The sequence below is a fragment of the Carettochelys insculpta genome, chromosome 19 (genome assembly GCF_033958435.1).
Source record: "Carettochelys insculpta isolate YL-2023 chromosome 19, ASM3395843v1, whole genome shotgun sequence".
Taxonomy (NCBI): Eukaryota; Metazoa; Chordata; order Testudines; family Carettochelyidae; genus Carettochelys; species Carettochelys insculpta.
This window is the reverse complement of record NC_134155.1, coordinates 8,674,069-8,686,396: the sequence shown is the minus strand read 5'-3', so window position 1 is coordinate 8,686,396 and position 12,328 is coordinate 8,674,069. Positions and strand designations below refer to the sequence as shown.

At 45.4% G+C, this 12,328-nt stretch overlaps 1 protein-coding gene and 1 long non-coding RNA gene across 2 annotated transcripts in view; one reads left to right on the top strand and one right to left on the bottom strand.

The window, feature by feature from the left end:
• The window catches only part of ACACA (acetyl-CoA carboxylase alpha), a 248,727-nt gene extending 245,795 nt beyond the window's left edge, over nt 1–2,932 (top strand). Inside the window, exons 57-58 of the mRNA XM_075013812.1 lie at nt 884–1,020; nt 2,789–2,932. Of these exons, the coding sequence (XP_074869913.1) occupies nt 884–1,020; nt 2,789–2,915 (264 nt within the window). The 3' untranslated portion in view covers nt 2,916–2,932. The remainder of the gene's footprint in view (nt 1–883; nt 1,021–2,788) is intronic.
• Nucleotides 2,933–3,524: 592 nt separating this feature from the next.
• LOC142023147 (uncharacterized) lies at nt 3,525–12,295 on the bottom strand. The gene is made up of 3 exons (XR_012648123.1): nt 12,072–12,295; nt 8,307–8,439; nt 3,525–3,626 (listed from the first exon to the last, which is right to left on the bottom strand). It is a non-coding gene; the product is annotated as an uncharacterized LOC142023147 (long non-coding RNA).
• Between the last annotated feature and the right edge of the window lie 33 nt (nt 12,296–12,328).

Below are 12,328 nucleotides of genomic sequence, written 5' to 3'. Positions count from 1 at the left end.
GTAAAGGCGTCCAAGGCTTGCAGCAAGTGAATGAACTGAACACACTTCAGTTCTCCAGGTACCTTGGTTTGCTGCTAACGTGAGTGTAGTGGTTTCAGAATACCCGTCTTTGACTATTTCCCATATCACCAAATCATTCCCTACTCTGGTAGAACAGCTGCTCTTCGACAGTGACACCAAGGGCCAGAATACTGGCACTGGAATGCATTGGGAGAGCCTCAATTTCATGAGTACGGCACTCCCTCAAGCATCATATGACCATCCTATAGCTAAAAAAGCGGCACAAGCCCTCCCCACTTTGTAAGAGAGGCAAGACGGCTGGTTCCCTAGCTCAGTGAGAATGGGTTTGCCTGCGTGTGTGTCGGGGATGATGGATGCGTGACAGATACACTTGCTAGACTGGCTCTCTGAAAGACCACTGTGGAAGCTCCAGTGAATAGGCCGTGTGTGTAAAACTGAGCTGGAAAATGTGGGTAAAGTTTGTTCACCGTTCCATTGCCCAGGGGCAAGAGGTCACCATCCCTTGTGAACAGAGGCACCTCAGAGTAAATACGCCATAGCAATAAGTGCTTTAAACTGTGGCGCGCTGCCCTCCATGGTTTCCATTTAATCACATTTTAAGGAGCGAGCTGCAGAACAAGTCTGTCATTCTCCGACTTCTGCTAATTGTTAGTTGCATTCCATAGCCATAAAAGTTAACTGCACCAGGAAATCACAACGGATCAGTTACCTAATATTTTACCCACTGTTGCCACTAACTGCTAATTAAATTTCAGAAACGACAGCATTGGGAACAGGCTAGTGCAATCTGTCAGTGGCAGGTCCACAGGACCACTGGGCACACTTTGGAACCATGTCAGCGACACTGACTGTTTGTTTGCAGGCGTACTTATGGGATAACAATAAGGATCTAGTGGAGTGGCTGGAGAAGCAGCTCACAGAAGAAGACGGCATTCGCTCGGTTGTGGATGAGAACATCAAATACATCTCCAGAGACTACATCCTGAAACAAATACGGAGGTAAGCCAACCGCGGCTTTCCTGCACCCAGGCAGAGTGCACTGGTCTAGGGCTACAGTCTCTCCCATGTCAGTAAGGAGAACGATCCCTTTAAGTTCAGTGCTGGGCTGTGGTTACAGGTGGGATTTTTTTACCCTAACTTTTCCACTCTTGCAGCTTCAATGGCATAGGAACAATGAACGTATGAATTAATGCAAAGGCCAAACCCTGCTCCGATAAGGTCTGGAGATGCAGCAGCAGGAAATTTTGGGAGCACTAGTGTAGGCAGGAAGGCCAAAGCAACTAGAATTTGGCCCCCAGTGTCTCCATCCATGCAGGTATTTTCTCCTCAGTGCAGTTCCAGAATGCCAGCCACTCAATTTGTGGTTTTTAAATAAAGGGACATGGTAAGGCTGAAATCAAGGTTTCTTTTGTTTTACAAATAAATACACTTACCTCTAGCAAAATCCCTTCAGCTCTTCGATTTCTAAAATTGTTTTAACTGCAAACATTTTACTTGTATTCAGTCAAATTCATATTAACACAAACCCTAAACGTGACATCGCTTTTACAGCACATATTTAGCATTGGTATCAGCTGAATTCAAGTTGCTTGTAACACGCTCAGCTCAAAACATCACAGGTGCTGCTTTGGCAAAGGTTCAACCCCACTGATTTTCAGCAGCCACTTGGCTGAAACAAGGCCACAGAAGCAACAGTAAATGGAGTCAGTAGTTGTGGTTTTCCTCACATTAATACAAAGCAGAAAATTCAAGTGGCTTTATTTTCTGTTGTAAAGTGAGTGGATGACCTGTAATTCTAGTGGACACTACGTGTGCACTAAGGAAAGATATCTGAGCTACACTACCCTGTCATCTCCTGTTACAGCCCTACATGGTATTTGGTAGGACGCAGTGCTGCTGTTTGAACAGTTTAAGATTTTCTTCTGTTTCTCAGGCTCACCTAAAGGACAAGCACTTTCCCACTTCTCAAACGCAATAGTACAGATTACCCTGCCTGACTCCCATCCTCAATGTCTGCCCCCCAGTCTTTTCTTTGGGGGAACTAGAAGCCAGACGCAGCTTCTACTGTCGCTTTTGTTCTGGTAATTGTCAAAGATCCCACAACAGTACACAGTGTAATCCAAAAATTGTTGACCCTGTTCTCTCATTAGATTCCAAAATGCAGCTTTGTTCTGGAGCCTGGAAAGCTCCAGAGGCTGCAGCCTTTCCCCAAGAACACACAACTAGAGCTAGAGGGGCAAGGGAGCAGGAAGAGCAGATGAAATGACTGTGGCAGACAGCTCTTGAAGTCCCATTTCTGGAAAGAGATGGGTACCCTTGTGAGCAGCCTTCAGGAGCCAGCCCCAGCTGGCAGGAGAACAATGCTCGTGTCCTCCTCTTTCCACCCATTATGGTCCTTGATGCTACCTGGAATGTGCTCTTAGGGCTCCCTTCCTCTCAGAATGCTTTTTGCACACCAATTCCCACACTGCCTGGCGTTCACCGGTATCTGAATGCCCTTGTGTGTCTGCCCATTGCTTCGCACAAGCCTCTGCTCGAAGATCTACTTGAGTGCAATTCCTGCTCAACCTCTTGTGGGCTCTATTTCACTTACCCTCTTGAGCAGGGAAGGAGAACGGCAAAAAAAAATGTTTGGGCTTAGCGCCTGCACATGCCACCGTTGTCAGCTGACTCAATTTCTCTGCCAAGTTAAGCCCAAAATGAATCGGGAGAGGGGCTGGGAGACAGGAGCGAGCAGGGGCCGTTGCTAACCCTCTTGTCTTTCCAGTCTGGTGCAGGCCAATCCCGAGGTGGCCATGGATTCCATCGTCCACATGACCCAGCATATATCTCCGACCCAGCGAGCTGAGATTGTGCGTATTCTTTCAACGATGGACTCACCTCCCTCAACATAAGAGGCTCCATTTCCCGCCTTCTTCCTTCTCCCGTGACAGAAGGCTCAGAGTTGCCCTTTGTCTGCTCAGTTCTGACCGCTGTCCTGAGACAGGGAAGCAAACGGAAGACTGGGATTTTTCAAATTGGACTGCCAGGAGGGGGACCCTCTCAGGCTCCAAAGACACAAGGAGAACAAATTCCTGAGGAATTAACTTATGGATGTCTGACTGTACCTTATTTATTTAACAAAGCGTGACTGGACCAGTGCATTGGCTGGCTGCCTCTGAAAGCAGTAGGAAAAGGCAATGAAAGGTACTGTGGTACCACGAGGTCTTAGAGCAGCAAAGCAGGGGCTCTCTTCAGCTATGCCTGTTTAGTTCTAGCCCTCCCCACCCCTCCCCCCAAAAAACCTGGTGATGGTGGTCTTATTTCAGTAGGCAAATGTGCCAGTGGCTTCACCGTGTAAGAGGCACGTGCTGCAGCAGTCGGGTGCAGGCTGCAAAGGGGGTTGTTACATGCACCAGGGAAGAGTCTACAGGGAAAAGAAACAAACTATACTCTGTGGCAGTTCTGTTACACTGGGAGGAGGCTCATCAGGCCTTGTCCTCTCATAGTCCCCATTTTCACTATGGGTCAGTCTTGGTTATTTGCAAGAGTATCTGAAAACTCCTGTTATTTCAGTATATTCATTCCAGGGTCTGTGGTCTTGGGGCAGAGATGACAGAAGTCTCCTGTAAAAAGAAAAACACTTCGGTCATAATTGTTACTGTTACAGGCCTCACCAGGATACAAGCTGTATGGCAAATGGTAGCTTTGTCTGTCTCATGGGTTAATTCCACTCCCACCCAACTCCGGTCCCATCTCTCATGTGTGCGCAGAACTATATTTATATTCCATCTGCAGGTTCGCAAGCTCTAAAGGTTGAGTTGGCAATTCCCTTACTTATTCATTCTGTCTCACCTAGGCAGCAAACTGTGATTCCACAAATCGGGGGAGGAAAGTGGCAATAGTCAGTCACAGAAATACTGAAATTAAAACCCTCTTGCTGTTTCTTAATGGTTTTATGTACTTTCATTATCGAAAGTGACGGTTTAAAAAAGAAAAATTCAGCTGCTCAGTCTCTTGTGTGGATGGAGGCATTTCTGAGCTCCTTAGACAGAAAGGGAAGGCTGCATATATTTGTAGAATAGCCTTTGGGTTTTTTTTGCTTGTGTTGTAACTTCCTCCCCTGCACTTAGCATTTTAAATGTGTGGAAATCTTCCATCTACCTAGTAAGGTAATCTTCCATCTACCTACCCCGCCCCCCCAATGCACCCCGGTTCCCCGCACCACTTTTTTACGGTAACAGCACCATCAATTAAATCAATACTACAATTGAACAAACCATAGTCACCTCGTCAGCAGGTACAGAATAAGTGTCAACTGATTTCAATGTAACTTCCTTTCTTGTCTACACCACTACTTGTATTTATTGTTCACCTGACAAACAGGCATACCTAAGGAAGGCTGCACTTTAGCCCTAATGCGTTCTTGGAAAAGGTTTATTTTTTAAAGGGGGTGGGAGAGATAAGTTTTACCCTTTAATTCAGAACTATGTTAAGATTGTCACTGAAGGAAATGTAAAAACCTGAAATTTCCAGCCCCATGCTGTTAAACAATATGTAGTCAAACTCATTTAGCAGACACAGAGACTGTGTCAGTAGCTGAGGTAGGTGCATCTCCCCAGATGTTTTGCAGCAGGTGCTGCAAACAGAGGACCTAGCTTGGGGAGCAGGGAGCACAGCTCCCGTTTGAATGCTAGGGTTCTGGAAGGTTATAAGCTCATAAATTGAGTTATTGTGCCAAACATATGGTACTCTGCGAGAACATACATTTTTTTATAGCCATTCAAAGAGGAGTTGCTTCCTGAGTCCTGCCCCACATCAGGCCATAATCATAAACTCACGTTGTGCTGGATTGGAGGAAGTCTGGTGGGAGTTTCACACCAGGCTTTTAAATGATTTTGGCCTGCTAGGTGTTTCATCTTTGGTATTTGATTTTTCCCCCCAAAAAACAAGGCTGCACTTTGTACAGAGGGTGGTGATAGAAACACAGTCGTGAAATCTGAGCAGCAGAATCCAGAGATGACAGCACAACACATAGTCTTAATGATTTTCAGAGGCCATAAGACCATGTTTCATGTAAAAGTTACATCAAACTGTCGTAACAAATTATTGTCTGATCTTCTACAAGTTTTGGTAACAGAAAATCTGAAGTCACATGTTTCTCCAGAAGGATTTTTTAAATTAAACTGTACAGATTGAATACATTGTAACTGATCTATTTGTTTGTTCCATAGCTGCTGTAAAGCAGTATTATATGGATGCTGTGACAGTATTATCTTTCCCCAGCAGTGTCAGAAACTGGTGTAAACTGCAACAGATACTGGTCGGCAAATACCTTCTTGTCAACAAGCCTAGTTCTGGCTCAAATATGTTTGAGGTAAAAGTTGTGCAAATGGCATGTGGAGCAGAGCCTTTCGTCACCATCCCAAAGAGATGCTCACTAAGGGTACCACTATGACTGCAGGCAGTGTTGTGATTTGTAACACATGTATTCCATGTGAGCTTTAGCCTAGCTAGCTTGCTAAAAATAGGGCCACATCACTGCTCTTCCATCCTCTCTGCTACTTTAACAAGCCAGCAAAGGTATCTCCGCCCAAGCTGCGAAGACGTTCCCAGCTGTAGGGAGGCCACAGCACTTTCACTGCAAGCACAAATTCTTCTTCGAGTGCTTGTTCACGTCCATTCCAGATTGAAATGGATGTGAACAACATTTCTTCTCTCGACGAGAATTAGCGAGCGTTTATTAGAATGACGGTCCATTTCCATTTTCAGTTGTGGCAGGACGTTGTTGGTGAAGCTGTGACAAATACATCTTTCACCAAGAGTTACTTAGGTTGTAGGCTCTGAAATTACATCTGCTTGTGTCACTGGAGCGTGGATATGTTTAGCAACAGTATAAAGAGAGGCTGACACACATCTAGCCTCATGCATTAAAAATGTTTCTTCGCTAGAGGATACTGGAGATTAGGGAGAAGCATATTCCCATCCTTCCTACTTGTAGACACAAGCTACAGGAGGAGCTTGAGGAGCCCTGGTCATTTCAGACTCACAGTGCACAGTCTGAAGATGCCTGTAGGCAGCACAATGATTCAGGGATGTTCTTTTGTACAGATTAGCAATTACTGAAGTCAAAGATGGTAAAGTTAGCACAGAAGCTGCTTATTTCATCCATCCTGAACCTGCAAAACTAGTGCCTCCCTTTCAGTTCTCCCTGGCTAGGAGACTCTGATAAAGAGCTGGAAGCAAATTATTGCAGGGAGCAAGGGACTGGTCCTTAAACTGTCCTTAGCAACTGGAATGAAATAAACAATTTGTAAAAAAAAATGAACTTGGTTTCGCACATTGTCTGATGGTAAATGGCTCCAGCCTGCAAACAACCCTGTGATTAACATTTGCAATAAACTTGAAGCTTCACATCAAAGCCACTTGGGGGGGGCCTACCCAGAGATACTGCCCAACTTCAAGTTCCCCTTTTCTTGCTGGATGTGACAGTCAGTCATCCCAGAAGAGAAGACCTTCCTGAAAAGCAAAGTATACTGTACACATGAAGTCCTGCATTATGCCCTATCTGCAGCTGTTGTACTTTGCAGTTGGAAAAGGGCACCATGAGTAACCACCAAACCACGGCAATGTTCCTGCTGGACATCTATGGTATTTGCTGATGCAGACGTATTTCACTTACCTCGAGTTTCTTTTAATAAAGAATTAGCTTCAAACGGTTTTCATTGCCCTCGATGGAATTAAGTCAACCGTGTATCCCCTATGTGGGGGTGCACTAAGCACTCCCTCTTCTAGCAGAATGTTAATTAACGGTAAAGCTTGTTAACACGCTGAAAACTTTAAGCAGACGACACTAATGGCAACCTTGCATTACTGAGTTAATGGCTGTAAGGATGGGACCACACACGAGATTGAAACAGCCTTTAATTGTGAGGAAGTTCAGACCCAGGCATGTGATCCTGCCTCTTTAAGATAAACAGAACGAAAATCTCTCAAGCTCTTAGCTAAACTCACATCTAAAGCTGAAATTTGAGGTTCAGGCCCATCACTTCAAGAGTCTGGGCTACTTATTCTGCTACAGGTTGAACCTCTGTAGTCTGGCGCACTCTCAGCCAGCAATGTCTGTACTCCAGCATGATTTCAATTACCTGGATGACCACTTATCATAGGTGTGGCCATGTTACCTGTGGTCCCATAAAGTTTGTTTCCAGCCATCAGTCCTGGCTCTCAGTGCTCTGTGCTGTTATTTAGTTGTAATTTACCCATAAATGTCTTCTAAGAGCTCAGTCAGCAGTGGAAGTGTTGGTAATGTGCTAGACAATATTGATCTCCCGTGGTCTGGCTAATTCTCGCATCCAGCACCAGTCAGGTGCCTGGGGTGGTGGACGAGAGAGATTCAACCTGCAGCGGGGTTTGTATGGCCACCACTATCATGCCAACTTTCATGCAAGCACCACAGATCACACAAAAATGGGCCTGGGGTCCCCTGTACATGTTGTGGTTAGGGACCGTGAAGTCGCGATGTAAAGCGAGATGATGTATCAAGGGGAATTTCCCGCCCCTCAAGAATACACAGAAATACAGGGACCTCCCACATTTCCAATGAGCTGCTATGCTGCAGAGTGCCCCTAGGGCTGCCCCCCAGGCTCACCGGGTGGCTTGTCAGCCTAGCTGGGTGCCAGTTTTGGCGCCAGTGGCTCCCAGTGCAGCGAGATGCTAAGCAGTCGCTGGAAGCTCCAGGGAGCCAGGAAGGAGGCAGCAAGCCACCTGCCCTCCCCAAGCCCCAACATCCCCCCAGGGCATCGACGGGGCAGCCACAAGCCTCAGCAGCAGGGACGTGGCAGCCACGGCCCTCTCCTCCATTCCCCAAGCCTCAGCGGCAGGGATGCAGCAGCCGTGGCGCTTCCCAAGACCTGAAGAGGCAGGAGGGGTGGGGCAGCTGCCCATGCTCTCCCCCAGCTTCCCTGAGGCCCAGGGAACCTATGGGCTCCCTGCTCTCCAGCCAGCAGCTGCAGAAGTCAGATGAAGCTGGTGGAGTTGGAAGTCTTGAAGAGCTCGTCCGAAGAGGCCGTGACGCTCAGCAGCTCGGACTCGTGGAGCACGTTGGGCGGAAGACGCATACGACGACGTAAGAGCGAATTTTTACATCTTTGCCCTCAATGTGCTCACGATGTAAGTGTGAAACCGTGTACATCAGGACACTGTATAAAGGGGATCCCCTGCACCAAGACTGGGCATCTCATGCTTAGGGCCTGGGAAAGGCCTGTACTACGTAATACTCAAAGCACAAATATCTTTCTTTTCACCTGTTCTCATGAGCTGCCAGCCTCATCTTCTTGTCATCCCCTTTTTAACTCCTCAAGCCAGGGGCTTAATTTATGGCATCTATTGTTTCCATTATGTCAAACAATTCTAAATCAATGTGGGAAAATCTCAGTTCTGAAATAGGAAAAAAAAATTTTTTTGGTCAAGAACAAATATATTCAGTGGAATATAAATCAAGGCAACATCCAGAACATTAACATTCATGCCTTCTGCTTACAACACACAGGCACTGATACTCTTCCATCCAAAACACCGGCATGGTTTGGAGAATGGTTAAGATTTTACAGAAGGGGAATGAAATCGCTCCTTGCTTTAATTTCACGTTTCTTTGCCACATGATCAGTTCTGAACATATGCTAGCACAAGGGTTTGCGTCAAACTACTGAACAGAGGCTTTGAAGTGTTCAGAATGATCCCTGTTCTAGATTTAAATCTGTCTAGTTTTCAAGTTCTTGGAGCCCGCATCTGCCTTACATGTATTGGCAAATGAAAGGCAGAATTGTCAAATCTTCGTGTGTCTGTTCTCCCTGCAGATAAAACATAGTGAGAGGTGACCACTATGAAGACCTGTGAGAAGTTTGACCGTATATTTACTTTTTTTGGCATGCTGAAACTTGACCCAATGCTTATGCTAGAAATAATTCATAGAAACTCCTGCTTGGAGCTTCTGAAATTCAATTGCAAACATAGCAATTTTAATGTTTCCCCCACCAGCTAAGTTGCAAAAATAAATCCAATGCAGACTTCATCCCACGCAGGTTTCTAAAAATCTCTACCTCTAATTAATGGTAAATATCTAACACAATTTCACATTAAACTGTATCGAGCTGGCAAACACAAAACTCAGGAGTTCCAGTTATTTTCACGCACTTCTTGAACTGGAATCCTGAGGGTTAAAGACATAAATCACTGTAACAAACATAATAAAATTTAGTGGGGGTGGGGAGGAACCTATTGAACTCCAGAAATGCATTTAAAACTCTTTAGCCTAAAATATCCACATATTAAAATGCCAAGAAGCGTTCCAAAGCGGTAAGCTTTCAAAAGCCTAAGATCAAAGCGCTATCATCTTTTAATTTCAACCTTTTGTTGCATCAATGGTCTTAAGAGGGATGAGAGAGATCAAAATAAAAACTGAAACAAACTGTGGCTTTGTAGCTGTTTTTCTTTTAGTCTCTTCTCTCAACTTGGGCCACGAAATAGGTCAGCTCCATTACTGATCAGCCTTCCCACAAATATTTAAAACAAATTGAATTGCACACCCAATACCCATCACAATTACGCCAGGCACAATAACTAAATTAGCAATTCAACAAAATAATTGGAAATGCGATTCTCTCTATTCCAGAGTCTCCCTCGGGGGTTCAGTCGATCTAGGGGGGGAAAACTCTGCTTTACTAATTCGGCAGCTAATTAGAGACACACTTGTAAATGAAGTTGTTTGTCTGAAACTTGAAATTCTCTGCTGTTGGGGGAGAGGAATAATTCAGACACCCCACACACCTCTAGCTGATGTGCAACATTTTTAAAATAGTGTGAGGCACATGCTCGTAGGAACTAATAAGAAGCTTTGTCCTATCTTAAGAAAGAATTAATAATCTGTTGGGAAAAAAATTGTACTCGCTGTTGATTGGCCACATTAGGAGAGCTGAGTGGAAACTATTTTGGTATCACTGTCTTCATTAATAACCATTTACACCCTCTGACTGTAAGATACATCCTCTCCACCAGGCCCTGGCTACCCTTCTGTGAAGACAAGAGACTACAAGTAGTCGCAGCCAGGTGGATGATAGCTCGCTGCGTGTGTTACTGGAAGCAGTAAGGCAGGGAGCAGGACTTGAAAGGCTTCCCTCCCTTCCATTTGCAGTGTAACCATTACCTTGTCACCTGATTTGTTTGTTCATCAGTGTAAGATAAAGCTTGTATTCACCTTCTTCCAGAGGACTAATGATGGAGCATAAATAGTTGGCAAAGCCCAAAGACTGGTACAAGCTCAGCCATACCAACACCACACTAGTGAGTATAAAGGAAAATGGGATGAAAGTTTGTACAGACACGGACTTTTACAACCTCTTACATAGCCTGACTCAGGCGAAACAGAAAGATTCACCTAATTCCTACAGGAGACTTGCTCTTAGGATTTATCCAGCTAAATGCAGCCCAAAACACTGATGTTCACCGTTAGACCAAGAGTGGAACGGAAACCAGGGCTAAGGATTTAACGGACAGGCTGTGACTGGGGGCAGGTAAGGGCAGAATTTTGCAGGCCCATTATCTGTGATTAGGGGAGACCCTGTAAAAAAGATGCCCTGGCTAGGACACGGAATGCACAGGCCAAACTGAATTCCAGAACTCTTGAGGCAGCCGCAGAGCCTGTCAGAATAAGCTTTGCGTCCTAGCAGGTCTCTGCAGTAATTCACATCAACCACACTAACCTGTCCCGGCAAGGGCAGAGCTGATTAACAGCAGGCAGGACTCAGCCAAGTAACCACTCGAGACGCTCCTATAGATGGTTCTCATTAGACCCAGTTCAGGAATTACATAGGCTGCATTTCTCCTGCCAGCATATTCAAATCATGGAAACGTAACTGCTTTCACATCAGGGCTAAAGAACTGACCTTACCAGCAAGATTAGCTGATGAAACAGGGTCTTGGCAGGCTAAATTCTCCTTTCTAAAGGTCCCTTGGTGTATCACATTAACCAGGTAGAGGGGGAAGAAAAAGCCTGCTTAAATGCTGATAAATAAATTCAAAAGCATCCTTAGTAGGGCTGTGAATCATGCTTATCTCTTCAAACAATACGAACTGGAAGTTATCACATTTGAAGTGGGTCATATGACCCTTTTAACATGACATCCAGTGCTTAAACCTGAGAGCTGCAGCAACAACTTTAAAGGACACAGGAGTCACAGTGAAAAGGAATTTCAAAGCATGCACACTGCGTCGTCAGCCCCCTTGAGTCAAAGCAGCCTAATTCTAGGCTGGGAAGAGACGCCAGCCAACCCGTTAGAGCAGCAAACCTCGGTGTTGGAGATGCACATCTGGCGTCCTTTTGAACATCCTTAATGTTTGCTCTGACTGCATAAGCAGCGTGAAACCATTTCACCGACACAAACTTGGGAAGCGGCTAATTTACTCCACTTGATGTCCTTCTGAATTGTGGCTATTAAACCATGAGATTTTTTTTTTTTTAAAGTGCGAGCAGACCGCACGTCGGAGGCTTTGAGCTGCTCAGAAAATACGTGCTGGTATTGTTCGACGTGCAGGGGAAATACTTCTCGAATGTCAGCCTGCTATCTTGTTGATCTATCCTGTGGGCACGGGTGGGGAGGGGAAGGAGGGACTGCTGACCTGCTGCTGCATTGACTTATGAGCAATGCCTTGGGATAAGGAATATTATGAGAATTATAAGGGGGGAGCTCAATGGATTTGCCACAGAAGACTAACGCGCTGTAAGATAGATCGCGGTGACTGGCTATGGCTACTTTTGCAGCCTGTTGTGTTAGGACTATCAGACACACTGATCAGCAGGCTAAATTGCTTTCTACTAAACATTAGCCTGCTAATTGATGTAATACTGCTCAATGCACTGAGACCTGCTTCCATAAAGCCAGCCTTCTCTATGCGTGCTGTAACCTACATATGTTGTAATGCTCCTTTTCCTCCCTCCCGCTCCTCCTAGGGCATAATACAAATTTAGAGGCTTTGTCCACCCCCAAAACAGCTAGTTAAGCAGCAGCTCTTACCCTGGCTTCTTTGTGGCTGAATTTTGCTGCTCAGCCAGCTATGCCCAGGATCGCTGCAGGGAAAGCTGTGACTGTGGCAAACTTCATAGCATAAGGTTGTCGTTTGGATCCAAGAATAGAAAGAGCAACAGTGAGGAGTCAACAGTGACATTTAGTGAGTTTCTGCTTGGCAAATTTTGACCAATCAAAGAGCTGGAAAGACAGGAGGGGAGAAAAAAAAATCAATGTCCTTCTAGATCTATGAATCCTGCCTTGCT